The 15,533-nt window shown below is 40.8% G+C and overlaps 1 protein-coding gene across 1 annotated transcript in view; it reads left to right on the forward strand.

Annotated features, from left to right (window-relative positions):
* Positions 1-15,533, forward strand: part of LOC117560738 (girdin-like) — a 79,732-nt gene that overhangs the window by 26,824 nt on the left and 37,375 nt on the right. The window contains 5 exon segments of the mRNA XM_034237690.1: positions 641-710; positions 8,294-8,352; positions 9,135-9,218; positions 9,435-9,575; positions 10,618-10,790. Of these exon segments, the coding sequence (XP_034093581.1) occupies positions 641-710; positions 8,294-8,352; positions 9,135-9,218; positions 9,435-9,575; positions 10,618-10,790 (527 nt within the window).

The following is a 15,533-nucleotide window of genomic DNA, read 5'->3' on the forward strand; positions in this document are numbered from 1 at the left end:
AAGATCTGACTCGAACCAAAACATCACCATAATTGAGCCCTGCCTACTTTTACCCACTGAGTATCTGTAAATGTGTGTGTGCATACTGCTGCATACGTCTGCATGAGTGCTGCAAACTGCAGCTCATGCTTTCATTTTGTTTTAATGATTGACACGTGAGGGGGCCCTGCGGCAAAACCCACACCATCAATTTACCTCGCATAAATACCACTGTCACTTTCTCACACACACACACACACACACACACACACACACACACACACACACACACACACACACACACACACACACACACAGTAATACCCATACACAGTAATACCCATGAAACCACCACATTCTCAACTAATATAGATTGATACCGCTTATTTGAAGTCACCTTGGCTCTCTTGATAATCTTTCTTGAGTGTACAAGAAAGATTGTACACTCAAGACTGTACAACTGTCTTTTATGAGATGGCATTACGCTGTCAAAGGGCATAGTGATCATTGTAAAGTGTTTATAATTTACAGTAGGGATGAAAGCTGTCTCAGATGGGGATGTGCACTGAAAACCCCAGCTCTTCTAGTTCTGCAACACTTTACAAAATGCCAAATAGTGATTCCTCTGCCTGACTTTCTTTTCTATACCTTTGTGTAACAGGAAACTCTCCAGCAGCTGGTGATGATGCCTTTACCAAACGTGCTGATTCTGGGCAAAAACCCTCTGTCTGGTAAGTGTCAATGTACCAAACAAAACAACCACAACGTTATACACACACTGATGCTTTCACCAATGCTGTGCCGGTTCTGATTTGCATTTATTTGGCCTCTAAACTGAAGAACATTTAAAATGTGTACAGTTCACAAGGAGGAAACCCACATTTTTGTTTTTATCATTTAATAAGCATCTTTAGAAATCTTTTAATTTAGAGTTTAGTGTGATGTTTTCATGCGACTTAGACTTAATGGCAGAGTTGGAAGGGACTTTACAGAGGAATTGAATAATGCTGTTTTGATTAACAGCATGTCTTCAAGGACAAAACCTACATTTTGCCCCCATTAACACTAGTCTGTAAAACCTCTGAACACCCACACAGGCGTTTTCAGTTAATCTGGCTGATTAGTTCCTTGACAGGACTCTGGGAGTGTGTGGACTGTAATTTATTGACACCTTCCCGAGTTTCCTGTTAGCTTTATTGCACCTGTTAGGTTGGGACAAATTACACTTTATCATTTGCTGGATGGAGATTTGTTACCTCGTAAATGTCCATCAAAGCTCTGACCTACTAATCAGCCAGAATAACTTGAAACACTTGTGTGGATTTTCAGAGGCTTAAAAAAACAATAAAGGAAAATGACTTCATGTGGTCACTCAAAGTAATGTTTCTAGGAAGGCACACGTTTGATTCTAAAGATGGCTCCATGTGTTCCTCTGAGGCATGTTTGAGATGGCAGATGTTCTTTAAGTGTAAGATCAGACAGTGGCAACAGCACGTTTACAGTTTATGAGGTTGAACGAAGCTCTTAGCACTAATAAGCCCTAATTATAAAAGCCCCATACTTCATCTTCTGACAGGATTTTTTATTTCATCCCATTCTCAAGGAATGCAATTATAGGGATAAGTAATTCTCTTTGGTGACTTTTAACATAGATACAGGAGCAGAACATTCAATGAAAAGCATTAGTCTACTTTAATCTGAGTCGCGTCATTTAGGGACCAATTCAACTAACTTCTCTATGACACAAGGGCATATTTACTGTATGTCCTGCAAATGTAATCATCGCTCAGCTCAACAGTTTTAAAGTCATTCCTAAGAGTGAGCAGCATAATCACACTATTGCCATTTGTCCAATTGATTGGCTGAAGTTTCGACCCAGTAACAATGTTGAGCCTGACTATAAAACACTGTTGACATCGCTTTCCAGTGCCACTATGCCCTTAACAAGAACGTCAAAAAGTAAACCAGAATGTTAAATTGACCTGCAATGGCTTAAAAAAGACCCACGGAGAAATATCTGTTAATAAATGTAACCATTCTGCAGCAAAGCTTTGATCCACTGAGCCTGGATGTGCTATTTGATAAGTCCAAGCAGCCTTAAAGCAACAGTAATGCAGTGTCCATTTTTTGCATTTCATGAAAGCATTTTTGAGCACCTTGACTTCTGTAGCCCCAAGTGCTACCTGATTTTCCATAATGACTTTAATGTAGCCACTAAAGGGATGAGATCATTAGTTTCATGCCATCATATGAGATCGTGGCGGCTGTGGAAATGGAAAAGAGGATTGTATCGAATAAATAAAACATTTGATACGACAAAGCTTCCTGCCACCCAGCATGCTTAGATCAATTATTAGCACAATAGCCCCAAGTGCAAAACTTTGGCTAAAACTATGGCAAGGTTATTGGATTAGCTCTTTTTACTTTTTGGGAAAGCGTGTCCTCACGAATATTCAAAGCCTTTGTTTATCTCTGCAAATGTAATCATCAGCTTTTCAAGGTAAACTGTTTCCAGGCTTAGCTGGCAGAGCTTGTTTACGAATATCTGAACGCTTTTAAACGCATTCAATGGTTTCTAAATCCCTGTCCTCCCTCAGCTGCCTTTGTCACACTTTCACCACAGCCATTTATTTTATTTGTTGGTATTCATTTTGATACAATTCAACAGGCATGAAGAGTAAGTATATGAAAAACAGGCTACAGGGATGTACACACAGACTGTGTTTCTTTTTCATGCCAGGATAACTTTGTTGTTAATTTACCTTAGAGGTAAAACATTTTTCTCAAGTATTTTTGAAACGTCATTCTAAGCAAAAACTACTGGTGATAACGATCATCGGCAGCATTCTTCCTAACTCTCAAATAGCATTCTTTTGGCATTGTATTCATTCCTCACAATGCTGCTTCCTATTATATGATCCAGTCTAGTCATTGTGATGCCAGGAAGATTCTTTCGTGAACTCGCAAAATATTGTCTACCGTTAGTATTTCACAGCAGTAGATTTCTGAAGATCTACCACAGCCTTACCCACGTCTGAAGGGAATATTAAGTGAATACTAAAGTGAATTCAACGCAGACAAGAGTAGAGGGCAGCTCGGGCAGAAATCATTAGACTAAATTCCTCAGGGTTTCCTTTGCCCTTTACCCTCTGGATGTGGGATCATCAGTCAGTCAGTCAGAGCAACGCTGGAGTCTGGCTCTGAGTCTCTGCGGCTGCCAGCTGAAAGTCTTTGGGCATGTGTCTTTTATTATGCTCTCATTAGGGGGCAGGGTACGACTCTTATGTGCACACGCACACGCACACGCACACACACACACACACACACTCAGTGTTTGGTTGGTGGATGGGGGAGGGTTCATTTCTACACAGTGAACAGTGGGAAGGCACTGTAGAACCCCCCCCAGGCTCCCCATTTACCTTAGTCTGCATATAGGCATGTGAGATGCACACACACACACACACACACACACACACACACACACACACACACACACACACACACACACACACACACACACACACACACACACACACACACACACACACACACACACACACACACATACACAAACTCCTCCTTTTTTGTTTAGTCTGTCATAAAGCCTGTACATTTTCAGCCGTGATTTTGTTTGATATTGTGAACACTTTGCCCTCTAAATGTGTTCTGGACTATGTCGTACTCTCTTAATTTCGGAAGCATTTACTGGTTTGCTTCACTCAAGTCAACAGTGCCAGTCGACAGTGTTTTAAAAAAAAAACATATCCAATACTGCTACTGAAGGGCAACACTGCACAGTTGACACATTGCCATTAACACATTTCAGATGCAGGGTAGTATTTTGTACAACAAACATTGCCAAACATGGTTTTAGATGAGAGAACTTCCCAACGAGCAGAACTGTTTTAACCAGCAGCCACAACAGGATGCGAACTGTTGACAGCTGACAGAGAACATTAACTGAGAGGCTTGATGTGAGTGTGTGCAAAGGAGAAACTTGTCTAGCCAAGAAAGCAGGCCTGATTTCTCTTATTTTCCTTGTTGGTTAGTGGTGTGTGTGTGTGTGTGTGTGTGTGTGTGTGTGTGTGTGTGTGTGTGTGTGTGTGTGTGTGGTGTGTGTGTGTGTGTGGTGTGTGTGTGTGTGTGTGTGTGTGTGTGTGTGTGTGTGTGTGTGTGTGTGTGTGTGTGTGTGTGTGTGTGTGTGTGTGTGTGTGTGTGTGTGTGTGTGTGTGTGTGTGTGTGTGTGTGTGTGTGTGTGTGATGTGTGTGTGTGTGTGTGTGTGTGTGTGTGTGTGTGTGTGTGTGTGTGTGTGTGTGTGTGTGTGTGTGTGTGTGTGTGTGTGTGTGTGTGTGTGTGTGTGTGTGTGTGTGTGTGTGTGTGTGTGTGTGTGTGTGTGTGTGTGTGTGTGTGTGTGTGTGTGTGTGTGTGTGTGTGTGTGTGTGTGTGTGTGTGTGTGTGTGTGTGTGTGTGTGTGTGTGTGTGTGTAGTGTGGTGCAAAATGCCAATTGGTCCGGTATTTGATAATTTTCATTTTCTTCAGTGATCCTGACCTCAGCTCCAGGCCTTCTGTATTTGATGCTCTTGACACTCTATCTTGTCTTATAAAGCACAAATGCCCTGAAATAATGTGAAAACAAGGTTCAGCCAACTCTGTCCTCTGCTCCAGTGAGATGAGCTGAATATACTCTGGCACGCTGTCAAAGCAATATCAGATTGCTTGTACCAGTTTCACCGCTGACATGCAAGTCATCGGGTCCTGAATGACTCCATTCATCACGGCAGCAGACGGGGTTGTGGCAGTTGATTGCCCAGCCACACGTTATTTTTTTCTGCTTATTCACTCACATCCTTGCACACAGATTCACAATGGCATTGCAGGAAGAAGGGTTAGTCCCTGTCCGTCTGACCTCTTGTTTCCTTCTGCTATGAGAAAGCAGGGAGGAAGGGCGGGAGGTGAAGAGCCTCCATGAGCAAATCCAAACACTTGGGAAGCGTGAATGATTTGTAACAATGTTGAAGGAAGGAAGGAAGGAAGGATGGGTGGATGTTGCAGAGAATAAATGGATGGATGCAAGTGTGTGTGTATAAGAAGGGAGGAAGAGTAGGAGGTAGGACATGTGAGGCTAGCAGAGAGATGGCCCTCCTTAAAGCTGTGTTGCTGCTGGAGGGATATTTCTGTTTTCTATTTCCACAGTTGCCTCTTTCTTTCCTCCATCATTCTTTATCTTTTGCTATTTTCTGTATTGTTTTCCATATCCCTTCCTTGTGTTTGCGGCTTGTGCTCTGTGGTGCTTTCCCTCTTTTGTCTCTTTCTCTATTATCTCTCCCTTTACCGTTTCTCCCCCTTGTTCTCCCTCTCTAGCCTTATAAATAATTTAACCTGTGAGGGGGCTTATCTCTCGTACTACGCTTTAGTAGATGTGCTGAGCTAAATCCCTTCCCTGACTGGAATAGGTCCCTACTGCTCTAATAGTGCACGATTAAGCCCTGCAGCTGGGAGAATTCAGTTTTATCCACCGTCATCCCTTCATGCCCACATATTCTCTTTATATGCTAAGTATTTCTTCTTTTATCACCAGGTGCTGATTGCCAATTGTCTGACTAAGCACACAAATAGTGTCATCTTCCTGATTCCACTGTACCAGGAATGCATCGTTTTCAAAGTGGATAGATAGCATGCAAGAAACACGTCTACATTTGAACTTTTCACAGTCTCCCATTTAATACCCATAACGCCTTTTATTTCTGGGTGTTACCTGGTACAATCTGTACTTTGCAGCTGCAGTATTTTAATTAAAGCTGTGTTTCCACAGCATTGTACGACTTGACTTCCTTTTGGTGCTTTTGACTGCGAATAGTACCCCCTTAGTGTAAGAGGGGTGTATCAACAAAAGAATAGTTATTGTCGGGAATGGAAAGTTGCAGAAACCTTGACACTGCTACAATGTTCAAAAGGTGTGAGGGGAGGGGTTTCAAATCCTGTTAGACCATCTGACATGCTCTCCCGTTTGAGTACCTCTTTTAAATACTGCACTTCAGCACCCATGCCGACCTTTAGAGTAAATAATGACAGTTTTGTTTGTATTACATTTCCTGTGATGTCCTACCCAACTGCTGGAAAGTGTCCCTGTGACCTAGATAAACAATATTCACCATATTTTCTTGGCTGCATTACAGAACAAATGTAAGTCCATATTTATTTGAATCATCCAAACGTTGGCCAGTCTTAACGGGGGAAAATCAACAGTGAAATCGCACGCAGAGGAAAAATGCTGCAGACGGCCTCCTCTTCCACCAGCTGTAGGGCAAAACACGCTGTGACATCACTGATTGGGCTACGGCCAAAAGTACAGAGTATCGGTCCAGAGAACAGCACTGCAAGTCTCTTTTTATTATCAATGTTTGTCCTGGCTGGAAACTATATTTAAGTATTAATTGTCCTGCGTATAATATTGGTCTCACCCATAAAGTATGATAATTCAACCTGCCACATTATGACCATGTGGAGGTTCCTATTGCTCAATAACGCATTGACTTGTGTGTCTGTATTGATTGAAGAGGAATGAGAGATTGATTTGCTTGTCGGGAGGCTTCTGTACAATTGATGGATATCCTCTGTTTTGCAATAAGGAGCATTCCCTAAGGAACTGGTTGGTTATCCATGTGTTACTTTTTAAATCAATGCTTTACACAGACAATCAGATTTGTTTTTACAGCATGTTGCGATAACGTTAAGAAGTTTTTGTTCATCCCATTTGATTTTCATGTAAATTCATTAGGTTTCCAGTCGAACAAAGTGTAAAGTCATAGATTGTCTTCCTGTGTGCCTGTCATTTAGCTGCTCCTGCTGTGATGATTGGCCCATTAAACTGAGAGGCAAACAGACCACCCCTCACAGAAAACACGCTGTCACTAATCTGGATTTATCACTATTGAAGCCGGACAGTGTTAGCAGTCAATACCCCCTGGGCTACATGATGAGCTGGCTTATCACACACACACACACACACACACACACACACACACACACACACACACACACACACACACACCCTACTCCAAACTCCAAACTGCAAAAACATGCAGTATTAGTATAGACATAGACACACTACTTGCATATGCCACTAAGTGCAACACACACACACACACACACACACACACACACACACACACACACACACACACACACACACACACACACACACACACACACACACACACACACACACACACACCACCTGGTTTGCTGTTGTTCTGCAACAAATCCCATAGATGAGCTCAGGCCTGTTGAGCATGCTAGCAGCTGTTTGTGGGTTTCAGCCCTTTCTGACAATATGCCCTGACATGTGGAAAACATTGTGGTAACGTTACAAGATAAGGGTGATTTTTATTAGGGGAAAACTGTAACTACCTAAGAATTTAGTTAATTGGTATGCCCAAGTATAGTAAGTGTGGGATAGGTGCATACATTTTCAAAAGTGTCTCCTCTCCCATTACATACTAAATCTTGACTTGTTTTTTATGGGAAAGTTATTTTTGAACTTGTGCCAGAGCAGACAGATAAAAATGACTCCATCTGTCTAGTATACATATGCTAAAACTTCGATAATTGTAATGCTGTAACTGAAAAAGATGCAGTGTTTTAGTTCATTGCATTTTGTAAAATGTCATTGCAAAAAGGCTTAACGGCCCGTCCACACAGCGGCGTGCGTTGAAGCTTCCAACGCTTCTGCCCATTCACTTTGAATGGGGTGATGTCACTTTTAGCCGAACTGCATTTTGGGAAGCGACGTGGAGCGTTGCTGGCGTTGCTCGCTTCAAAAGTTGAGCAATGTTCAACTTTTGACGCCTCGACGGAGGCGTCAGCCAATCGAATCATATGCCAGTACAAGCTCTAGCCAATCAAACCGCATGCTTGTGTGTCTGGGGCGGGAGATTCATGTGATTGGTTGTTGGTCGAGTGTCAGACACGCCCGCCGGCAAGCGTCAACGCACGCCGCTGTGTGGACGGGCCGTAACAGATACAATAATGTCGGTTATCACCTTCCTCCAATCAACAGATCTGTACTTCAGGCAAATGTTTCTACCACTATCAATGGATTTGTGTCATCAACCTCTGTGTTGTGTAACTTATTCTTAAACCACAAAAGTTGATAGAACAGAATGTAAGAGACAAAACAGAAACGTGACTGAATCACATTCTTGCAAATGTGTCTGGTTTTGACAGTCATTGTGGTGTCCTTGCAGGCATACTTAAAAGTGGTTTGGCTTTTGTCATAATACATAATATCTTTGTGCTTTTTTCTTCTTTAGAACAAGGTCTGGAAGAGGTGAAAAAACTGTTGCTGCTGCTACTAGGGTGTGCTGTCCAGGTAAGAGATCATTTCAGTTCACTTACACTTCACATCTGTATATGTAATTCGGGTTTCAAGGAGCAAGTTCATAACAATGGCAATCAAACTCATAGACATTTTGTGCGTGTTATTATTTGTTCAAAATTCAGTTAATGATTCCCCCCATGAATCTTTCCTATATGTCTTAAACTGAACCTGCTAAAAAGCTCTGTCAAGTCTTTAGTTGGTTCATCCTGCCTTCCTTTCTTTGCTCCCTTTGGTAAAATGAATGAACACAAACTATTTAGTACTGCTAATGCTTTGTAATACATAATGTGTCAGACCTTTCCTGTCTCGTGACAAAGCACCATGCAGCTCTCACTGACTGTATTTCCAACAAGGGCATTGACCTTTCACCAGCCCTATTGTTTTAGCAAAAAGACACTACAGTTGCATTCATGCGAGTAACACTGACTTAATATTCCCACAGTAAACTCGGCGGAACCTGTTGCCAAGTAGGAATTAACACACCGTTAAAGAGGAGCTTACATCTGTAGTACAGCGTCTTGTTCTTATCTTGTCTTCTGCCAACAACCGAGGAAAGTGATCTATGTCTGATCCACGAGATAAAGTTTTGTTTGAAGACTGCTTTCCTAAATACGACTGCTCCTTGGAAACATAAATCAGATCAGCTTCTGTCTTGCATCTGTGGTGTTGATCTACTAACCTCCAGTTGAACCCCAACCCATATAACTCTTTATCTGAAAAATATAATTATTCCTCTTCTCTTCTTCCCTCCTCCCACTTACTTCTGTTTACAGTGTGAGAAAAAGGAAGAGTACATCGAGTGTATCCAGACTCTGGACTTTGACACCAAAGCTGCCATAGCATCCCACATCCAAGAGGTATTTCTCCTTCATAATAAACACAATTATTACAAAATGAGGATATAATATCACCTTCTTTGGCTCCACTCTAATGTACAGTATGCTCATAGTGGAATAGTTTTGCTTACAATTCATAAAAATGCACCATTCTGATAAAGTGTCATGAATGCAACTTCTCTATATCCAAGGACTAAATCTAAATGGTTATCGTTGATATGATGTTTGTGATTTTAGGTCACCCATAATCAGGAGAACGTAGTGGACATGCAGTGGTTGGAAAGTGGGGAAATGCCTCCTGAAGACCTGGACAGCCTCTCCAGAAACCTGGCTTTCCACCTCAAACGCCTGGTGGACGAGAGGGACACACAGCTGGAGGTAATATAGATTTATTAAGCAGTGTTGGAAATTCCTTTTATATTTTAAACCCCATAAGCCAAACTGCAAAAAAAAAAACCTGTACAATAGAAGAAGCAGGAATCTAGGGAAGTGGTACATTGTATTTTAATTATTCTCTTTGTGTGTTTTTGGAGGTTTGTCACAGAGCTTCTAGTCAGGGTTATGTGGAAACTTTTCATTTTTTTACCGTTACCACACAAGACCAGCCTCAGGAAGGAAGGGTTGAAACTGTTAACTGTCTCATAGATGGTGTGTGTGTTTAACTTGGAGTATTTACGTCATTAAATGAGTTTCCAACCGAAACGGTGCAGATGCCCACAACTGATATAGCTGATCTTTGTCTGTGTGTGTGTGTGTGTGTGTTTTGTGTGTGTGTGTGAAGGGTTCTAATAGCCTCCAGGTTATCACTGTGGAGTCCAGCCGTTCTCAATTAAAATCCCATTTCCTGTCATGGGCAGTAGATCAGAATAGTCTGTGTGTGGGACTGTGCATGTACTTTTTGCCCTAATGCGTTGTGTTCTAATTTTGGGTGGTGTGGGGTCTTTGGGTGAATCCATGGATCCATTCTTCTTTGCATGAAGTCCAATTGTTGAATCAGAATTGTAGCCACTGTAATACTGCTTTGCGTTGTACAGATGACCCTAAATACATATTCAAATATATTTCTGAACCTCAAAATTCAAGATGCAAGGCTTTTATTGTCATTCGTACATAGCTACAGTGTAGTTATGTCAATGAGAATCTTAGGTCACAGGCTCCTCCAACAGAGCAACACAATAAAACAGATAAAATAGTGCAAGTAAATACAATAGAATAGAAGAGAAGTAGTGCCAATAGAGTCTATGTACAAGTGATGCATAATTTGTAAGTTACAAACAGTTGAATGTCATGGATGTTCTTAGTTCAGGTGGTTAACAGTCTTATGGCCTGTGGAATAAAACTGTCCAACTGATGCTATTAATTGTACTCATGTCTAGATATCTCACCTCCTGCCCATTCTTTCCTTCGTCTTTCCCTGCAGACTATAGTGGAGTTGACCCAGGAGAGAGACTGTGTGCAGCTCTCCCCTCTGGCTTCCTGTCAGACCCAGTCTCCTGGTGACTCGCCCGGTATGAGGAGGACCGAGAGCCGGCAGCACCTCTCTGTGGAGCTGGCTGATGCCAAAGCCAAGATCAGACGCCTTCGACAGGAACTGTGAGTACCACGGCTTTATCAGCTAGATAACAGAAGGGCGAACAAAGGGGACAGAATACAGTAAAAAAGGAAATATGAAGAGCACAAACCACAAACAAAAGGTCATTTGCTGGAATGAGGCCATAGCTATTTACCCTTACCTTGTTTGCTACTTCCCATGAATTGTGAGATCAAAGTTATTAGATAGTTCATTTGGCCCTCAATGTTTGGACTTGGTTGATAGGGTTGTACTGTAGACATCAACAGAAATTGTGGGGACTGTCATTAGGCTTTTTGTTCAATCTTTGGCGTAGTTGTTTATTGTATTATACTTTTTATTAGATAATGATAGTGAACTAAGTCCCTTAGAAGAAGCATTCAGACAAGGAGCTTTACTTTTCAAAGTTGGTGTACTAGTCATAGGGGTTCATCGTTTTGAGTGTAATTTTTTACTTTAAATTATGTTTCTTGATTTTTTTTTAGAACCGACTAATTTTTAATTATACAATGTTAAAACATCTGGAAAGTTATCAAAGTTTTAGGTTTTTTAAAGGCCTTGGTTTAAGCAGGATGTGATTATTCATCATGGTTCTTGCAGGAACTCTCAATGAGTTTATGGTCATAGTTGTTTTTCTGTGTTTTAATGACTGTATTTAAGCCTCAAACATGACGCTTGAAGAACAACAGTAAGGATGTAGAGAGGAAAAGTCATGAATACCAGCAGTCCACTTCCTCTGCATCTTTATTACTCACATAAGACGATGTTGTTGATGATGTCATTCTGCACCACACAACATGCACAGTCACACGAGTAAAACGCCACTCACAGACCCTGGTGAGGCCTGTTAAGTTCTTCCCATGAATAATACAGCTTCCTTTCCGAAGTGCTATAATCCCTTGGCAGACAAAGGCTTAATGGTCAACACGGATGAGTTGGAAAAAAGGGAGCAAGAAAGGGGGAAGTATTTAAAAGTTGCACACGCATTACATCTAATCTATCAGACTGGCTGGCATCATGAGGTACTGTAGTAGTCGATACTGAATGCTTTGCCAGAGATGTTGTTTTAGTCAGTCTATCCTCTTCACAATAAATCCCCACTGAAACTAATCTTGAATTTAATGAGGGTCTGTCTCCCATCTGATAATGCGTAGTTCCTACTTTATTCGGTGGCATTTGGTCTCTTGAGTGAATCGGATTTCAAGATTAAACCGCCATTTATAACTTGACATGTTGAAGTTGTTTCTCAAGAAGTCACCTTTATGTTAATTTAAGCTCCTGGTGATCTTAATGATGTGGAAAAAAGGTCTTTGATTATTCTGCCGGAGATATTCTTCTGTCTTTGTCCAACAGTGGCATGTGTGAGTGCTTAATGCAAACAAGAATTATGTTTTTTTTCAACATTTGGTTGTAACCCTGAAGGAGTGCAGATCACCCTCTGCTCAGTCACATGAAAACACTGCATATTGCCTGAACTCATTAATGGTGGTTCTTGACATTCATCACTGTAGACATTTCTCTTAAACGTCCTTGAGCTAGGCCTACATGATGATTTATTAGGGCCTAAACAGGGTAAGAAAACAGCACCCGACTAGCCAATGAGTTATATTGTGTGTTGGTTGCCATGGAATTGTTTACTTGTTTATGTGATGGGCCAGACAAGAGACAAAAAGGGACAACAAGGGCTTTAAGTCAGTCCAAGCTGTCAGATACTGGTCACATGATGGCAGTTTCTTCTATAAGCAGAGGACAGTGTTTAATGTGTCTCAGTGAACATAAACAGATATTGTCTCCTCATTCAAATGTAGATGTGTGTGTTTACTGTGTGGTCTTATGCGTGTGTGTCGGAAGAACACCAGGTCAGAGCCGGGGGGGTTTCCTTAATTGTTCCCACAGTGGTCTCTGGTCTGTTTGTTAATGTTTTTGTTAAGCTACTGCCTCTTTTTGGCTGCATTTCCTTTTCCTGTTCAAGCTCAGACACACTGCGATCATATCTGTGAAACACTCAGTCTTAACCGGATTCCTTTTATTAATTTCCCTTAGAATAGACCTCCTATGTACTGAGCATATTAGACTGTCTTTAATGTACATCTAGCTTCAACTAATGCAGTCTGATACTACAGTCCGGTAATAAATCCTATCCTCATTAAGTTTATAGTGTTCAGTTTTCTCCTCTAAATGACAGTTAAACCTCTCTCTATGTAAAATGTAAATAGGTAAGAAACTGACTTAATAAAAAATTGAATAGCAGATTGTAGCAAATAATCACCTATTTTCTGTTACTAATAGCCCATGTGAGTTTGTGGCCAACAAGCCAATACAACTTGAATACCAGTTGATTATTACCTGCTACAAATCCTAATTATCCTAATCCTCTGAGTGAATGCTTTTATGCTGGAATTGGTGTTTTCTTCTTTACTGAATTAAACAGTCCACTCTATCGTAATTATTACTCAACCAACACATGGTCCTGCAGGAGTAATCAATTAAATGTTATTTATTTATTTAAAAGTTGGATATATAAAAGTTAGATTTTTGTTTATCCTTCATTTTCTGTGTTGTTTAGTTATTTACAATCTGCTGTTCCTTGACATACTGTTTTAGTTAAGAAACAATTACAAATATTACAGAGGAAATGTGGTAATGTTGATCCCAAGAGCTGTGTTTGTAGATTTGTGTGCATGCGTGTTTGTTTACAGTGTATTCTGTAGACAAAAGTGAGTCACTTCCACATGGAAAGTTATATATTTGCTGTTCAGGTCATATTTAATAGCTTACAAACGCATTTGTTATAATCATTTCACATTTTAGGCATCTTGGGTATAGAGGGCCAAACATGTGTATAATAAAAACATTAGGATAGGAGGCATACCATTTAGACATGTAGTAGATAAGGAATACATGTTGCTGTTTGCTGCTTTGCTTTTCAAACACAACAAGGCAAGGCAAGTTTATTTATATAGCACTTTTCAACACAAGGCAATTCAAAGTGCTTTACAAAAAATGAAAGAGATTAAGAAAATGGCATTTAAAATCAGTCATTAAAAAGAAAAGCTAATAAAATAAACATTAAAAGAAAAAATACATGGATAAAAGTTACAGTGCAGTTTAAGATATGAATAGTTCAATTAAACATTAAAAGAAAAAATACATGGATAAAAGTTACAGTGCAGTCTAAGATGTGAATAGTTCAATTAAAAGCAGCGACAAAAAGAAAAGTCTTCAGGCTGGATTTAAAAGTAGTCAGAGTTGCAGCGGACCTGCAGGTTTCTGGGAGTTTGTTCCAGATATTTGGAGCATAATAACTGAACGCTGCTTTACCGTGTTTAGTTCTGACTCTGGGGACAGAAAGCTGACCAGTCCCTGAAGACCTGAGAGATCTGGATGGTTCATAATTTAGCAGGAGTGCAACAATGCAATTGCATGCAACAATGCATGCAATTGTTTGTCTGTGCTTCCCATTAACATAAGCAGCAGAGCCAGCTGCATCCATAATATGAGCCCAAAGCTAATCTGCCATGCTGGAGTTGACAGGTGTTTGTGATTTCAGTAACTGGAGTTTTGGGGGGAAGACGGGGAGAGGCTGCAAGAGGGGGAGGGGGAGGGGGTTAACTTAAGACACAAACACAGAAATGGGTAAAGGAACATCCTGCCTGCATGTCGACTCTATTTCCCTAAATACCCTCAGCTGTGGGAGGAAGGAGGAGTGAAATGAAAGTAACGAGGGAAGAAAAGGTGCCATTTCCTTATTGAGAAGCACCCCGAGTCTCCAGAGAGCTGCAATCAAATACTCCATCAGATGTTCAGTGGAGCGGTTTTATGCGCAAACACAAGACAGCATCTCAGGAATGCAGTCCTCTTTTCTTCAGAGCAGTGTGACACACTCTGCCCCTCTGGTAGAAGCCTGGAGAATTTGCGCACACACACACACAAACTCGTAGAGACAGCAAATGTCAGGCTTCCCTATCTCACTGTCACTTAAACACACGGACACAGGACAGTGTTGGATAGCAAATAGCAGAACCTATTATTAAGGGTGAAAGACTGACACTTTTGATTCTCTGTTTTGTACAACTTGGACAACCAGATGTATAACTTGCGTCACTACGTCTATGATCTTATCTGACTGTAGGGGTGCAACAACTAATCGACTTAATCGATTAAAATCGATTACCAAATTAGTTGCCAACTAATTCAGTCGTCGATTCGTTGGTGACTTCATCACGTGTGTTTTACGCGCCGTTAAGCTCCAACGTTATTGGTCTTTTTTATCGGTACTGGAGACATTTAAAAAATATATGTCATATGTATTATTGCTACAAAAACAATATATCGCAGTCTTAGTGTCGCCAACTCGTTTCTAATATGCAAAAAGACAACAAAATTGTTAATTTCATAATATATGTATTTTTGAATCAAGTACTCATCTTTATTGTCTTCATTGTTAGTTTCCACATGCCTAAAACAACCTCAAGCTAAATCTAAAAGTTGATGGTTAAATAAGAGCGTTTGAGAAATTGTGCAAGGCATAATAGTCCGAATAGTCGATTAATCGTTTCATTAATCGATAGATTCATCGATTATCAAATGAGTCGTTTGTTGCAGCCCTATCTGACTGTAGAAGTTTCTCCAGAATAAAGGAAGATGAGGGCTTTGAGCCTCAGGGGTGGATTTGCATATGTTTACCCCTGAAGTAGTCACAGGGTACTATCTTTTCTTCAGTTGACTTTAACGGCTGTCTTTCCCCTCTCTGTTTGTCATGGTGT

Source organism: Gymnodraco acuticeps, unplaced genomic scaffold (assembly GCF_902827175.1).
Source record: "Gymnodraco acuticeps unplaced genomic scaffold, fGymAcu1.1, whole genome shotgun sequence".
Taxonomy (NCBI): domain Eukaryota; kingdom Metazoa; phylum Chordata; class Actinopteri; order Perciformes; family Bathydraconidae; genus Gymnodraco; species Gymnodraco acuticeps.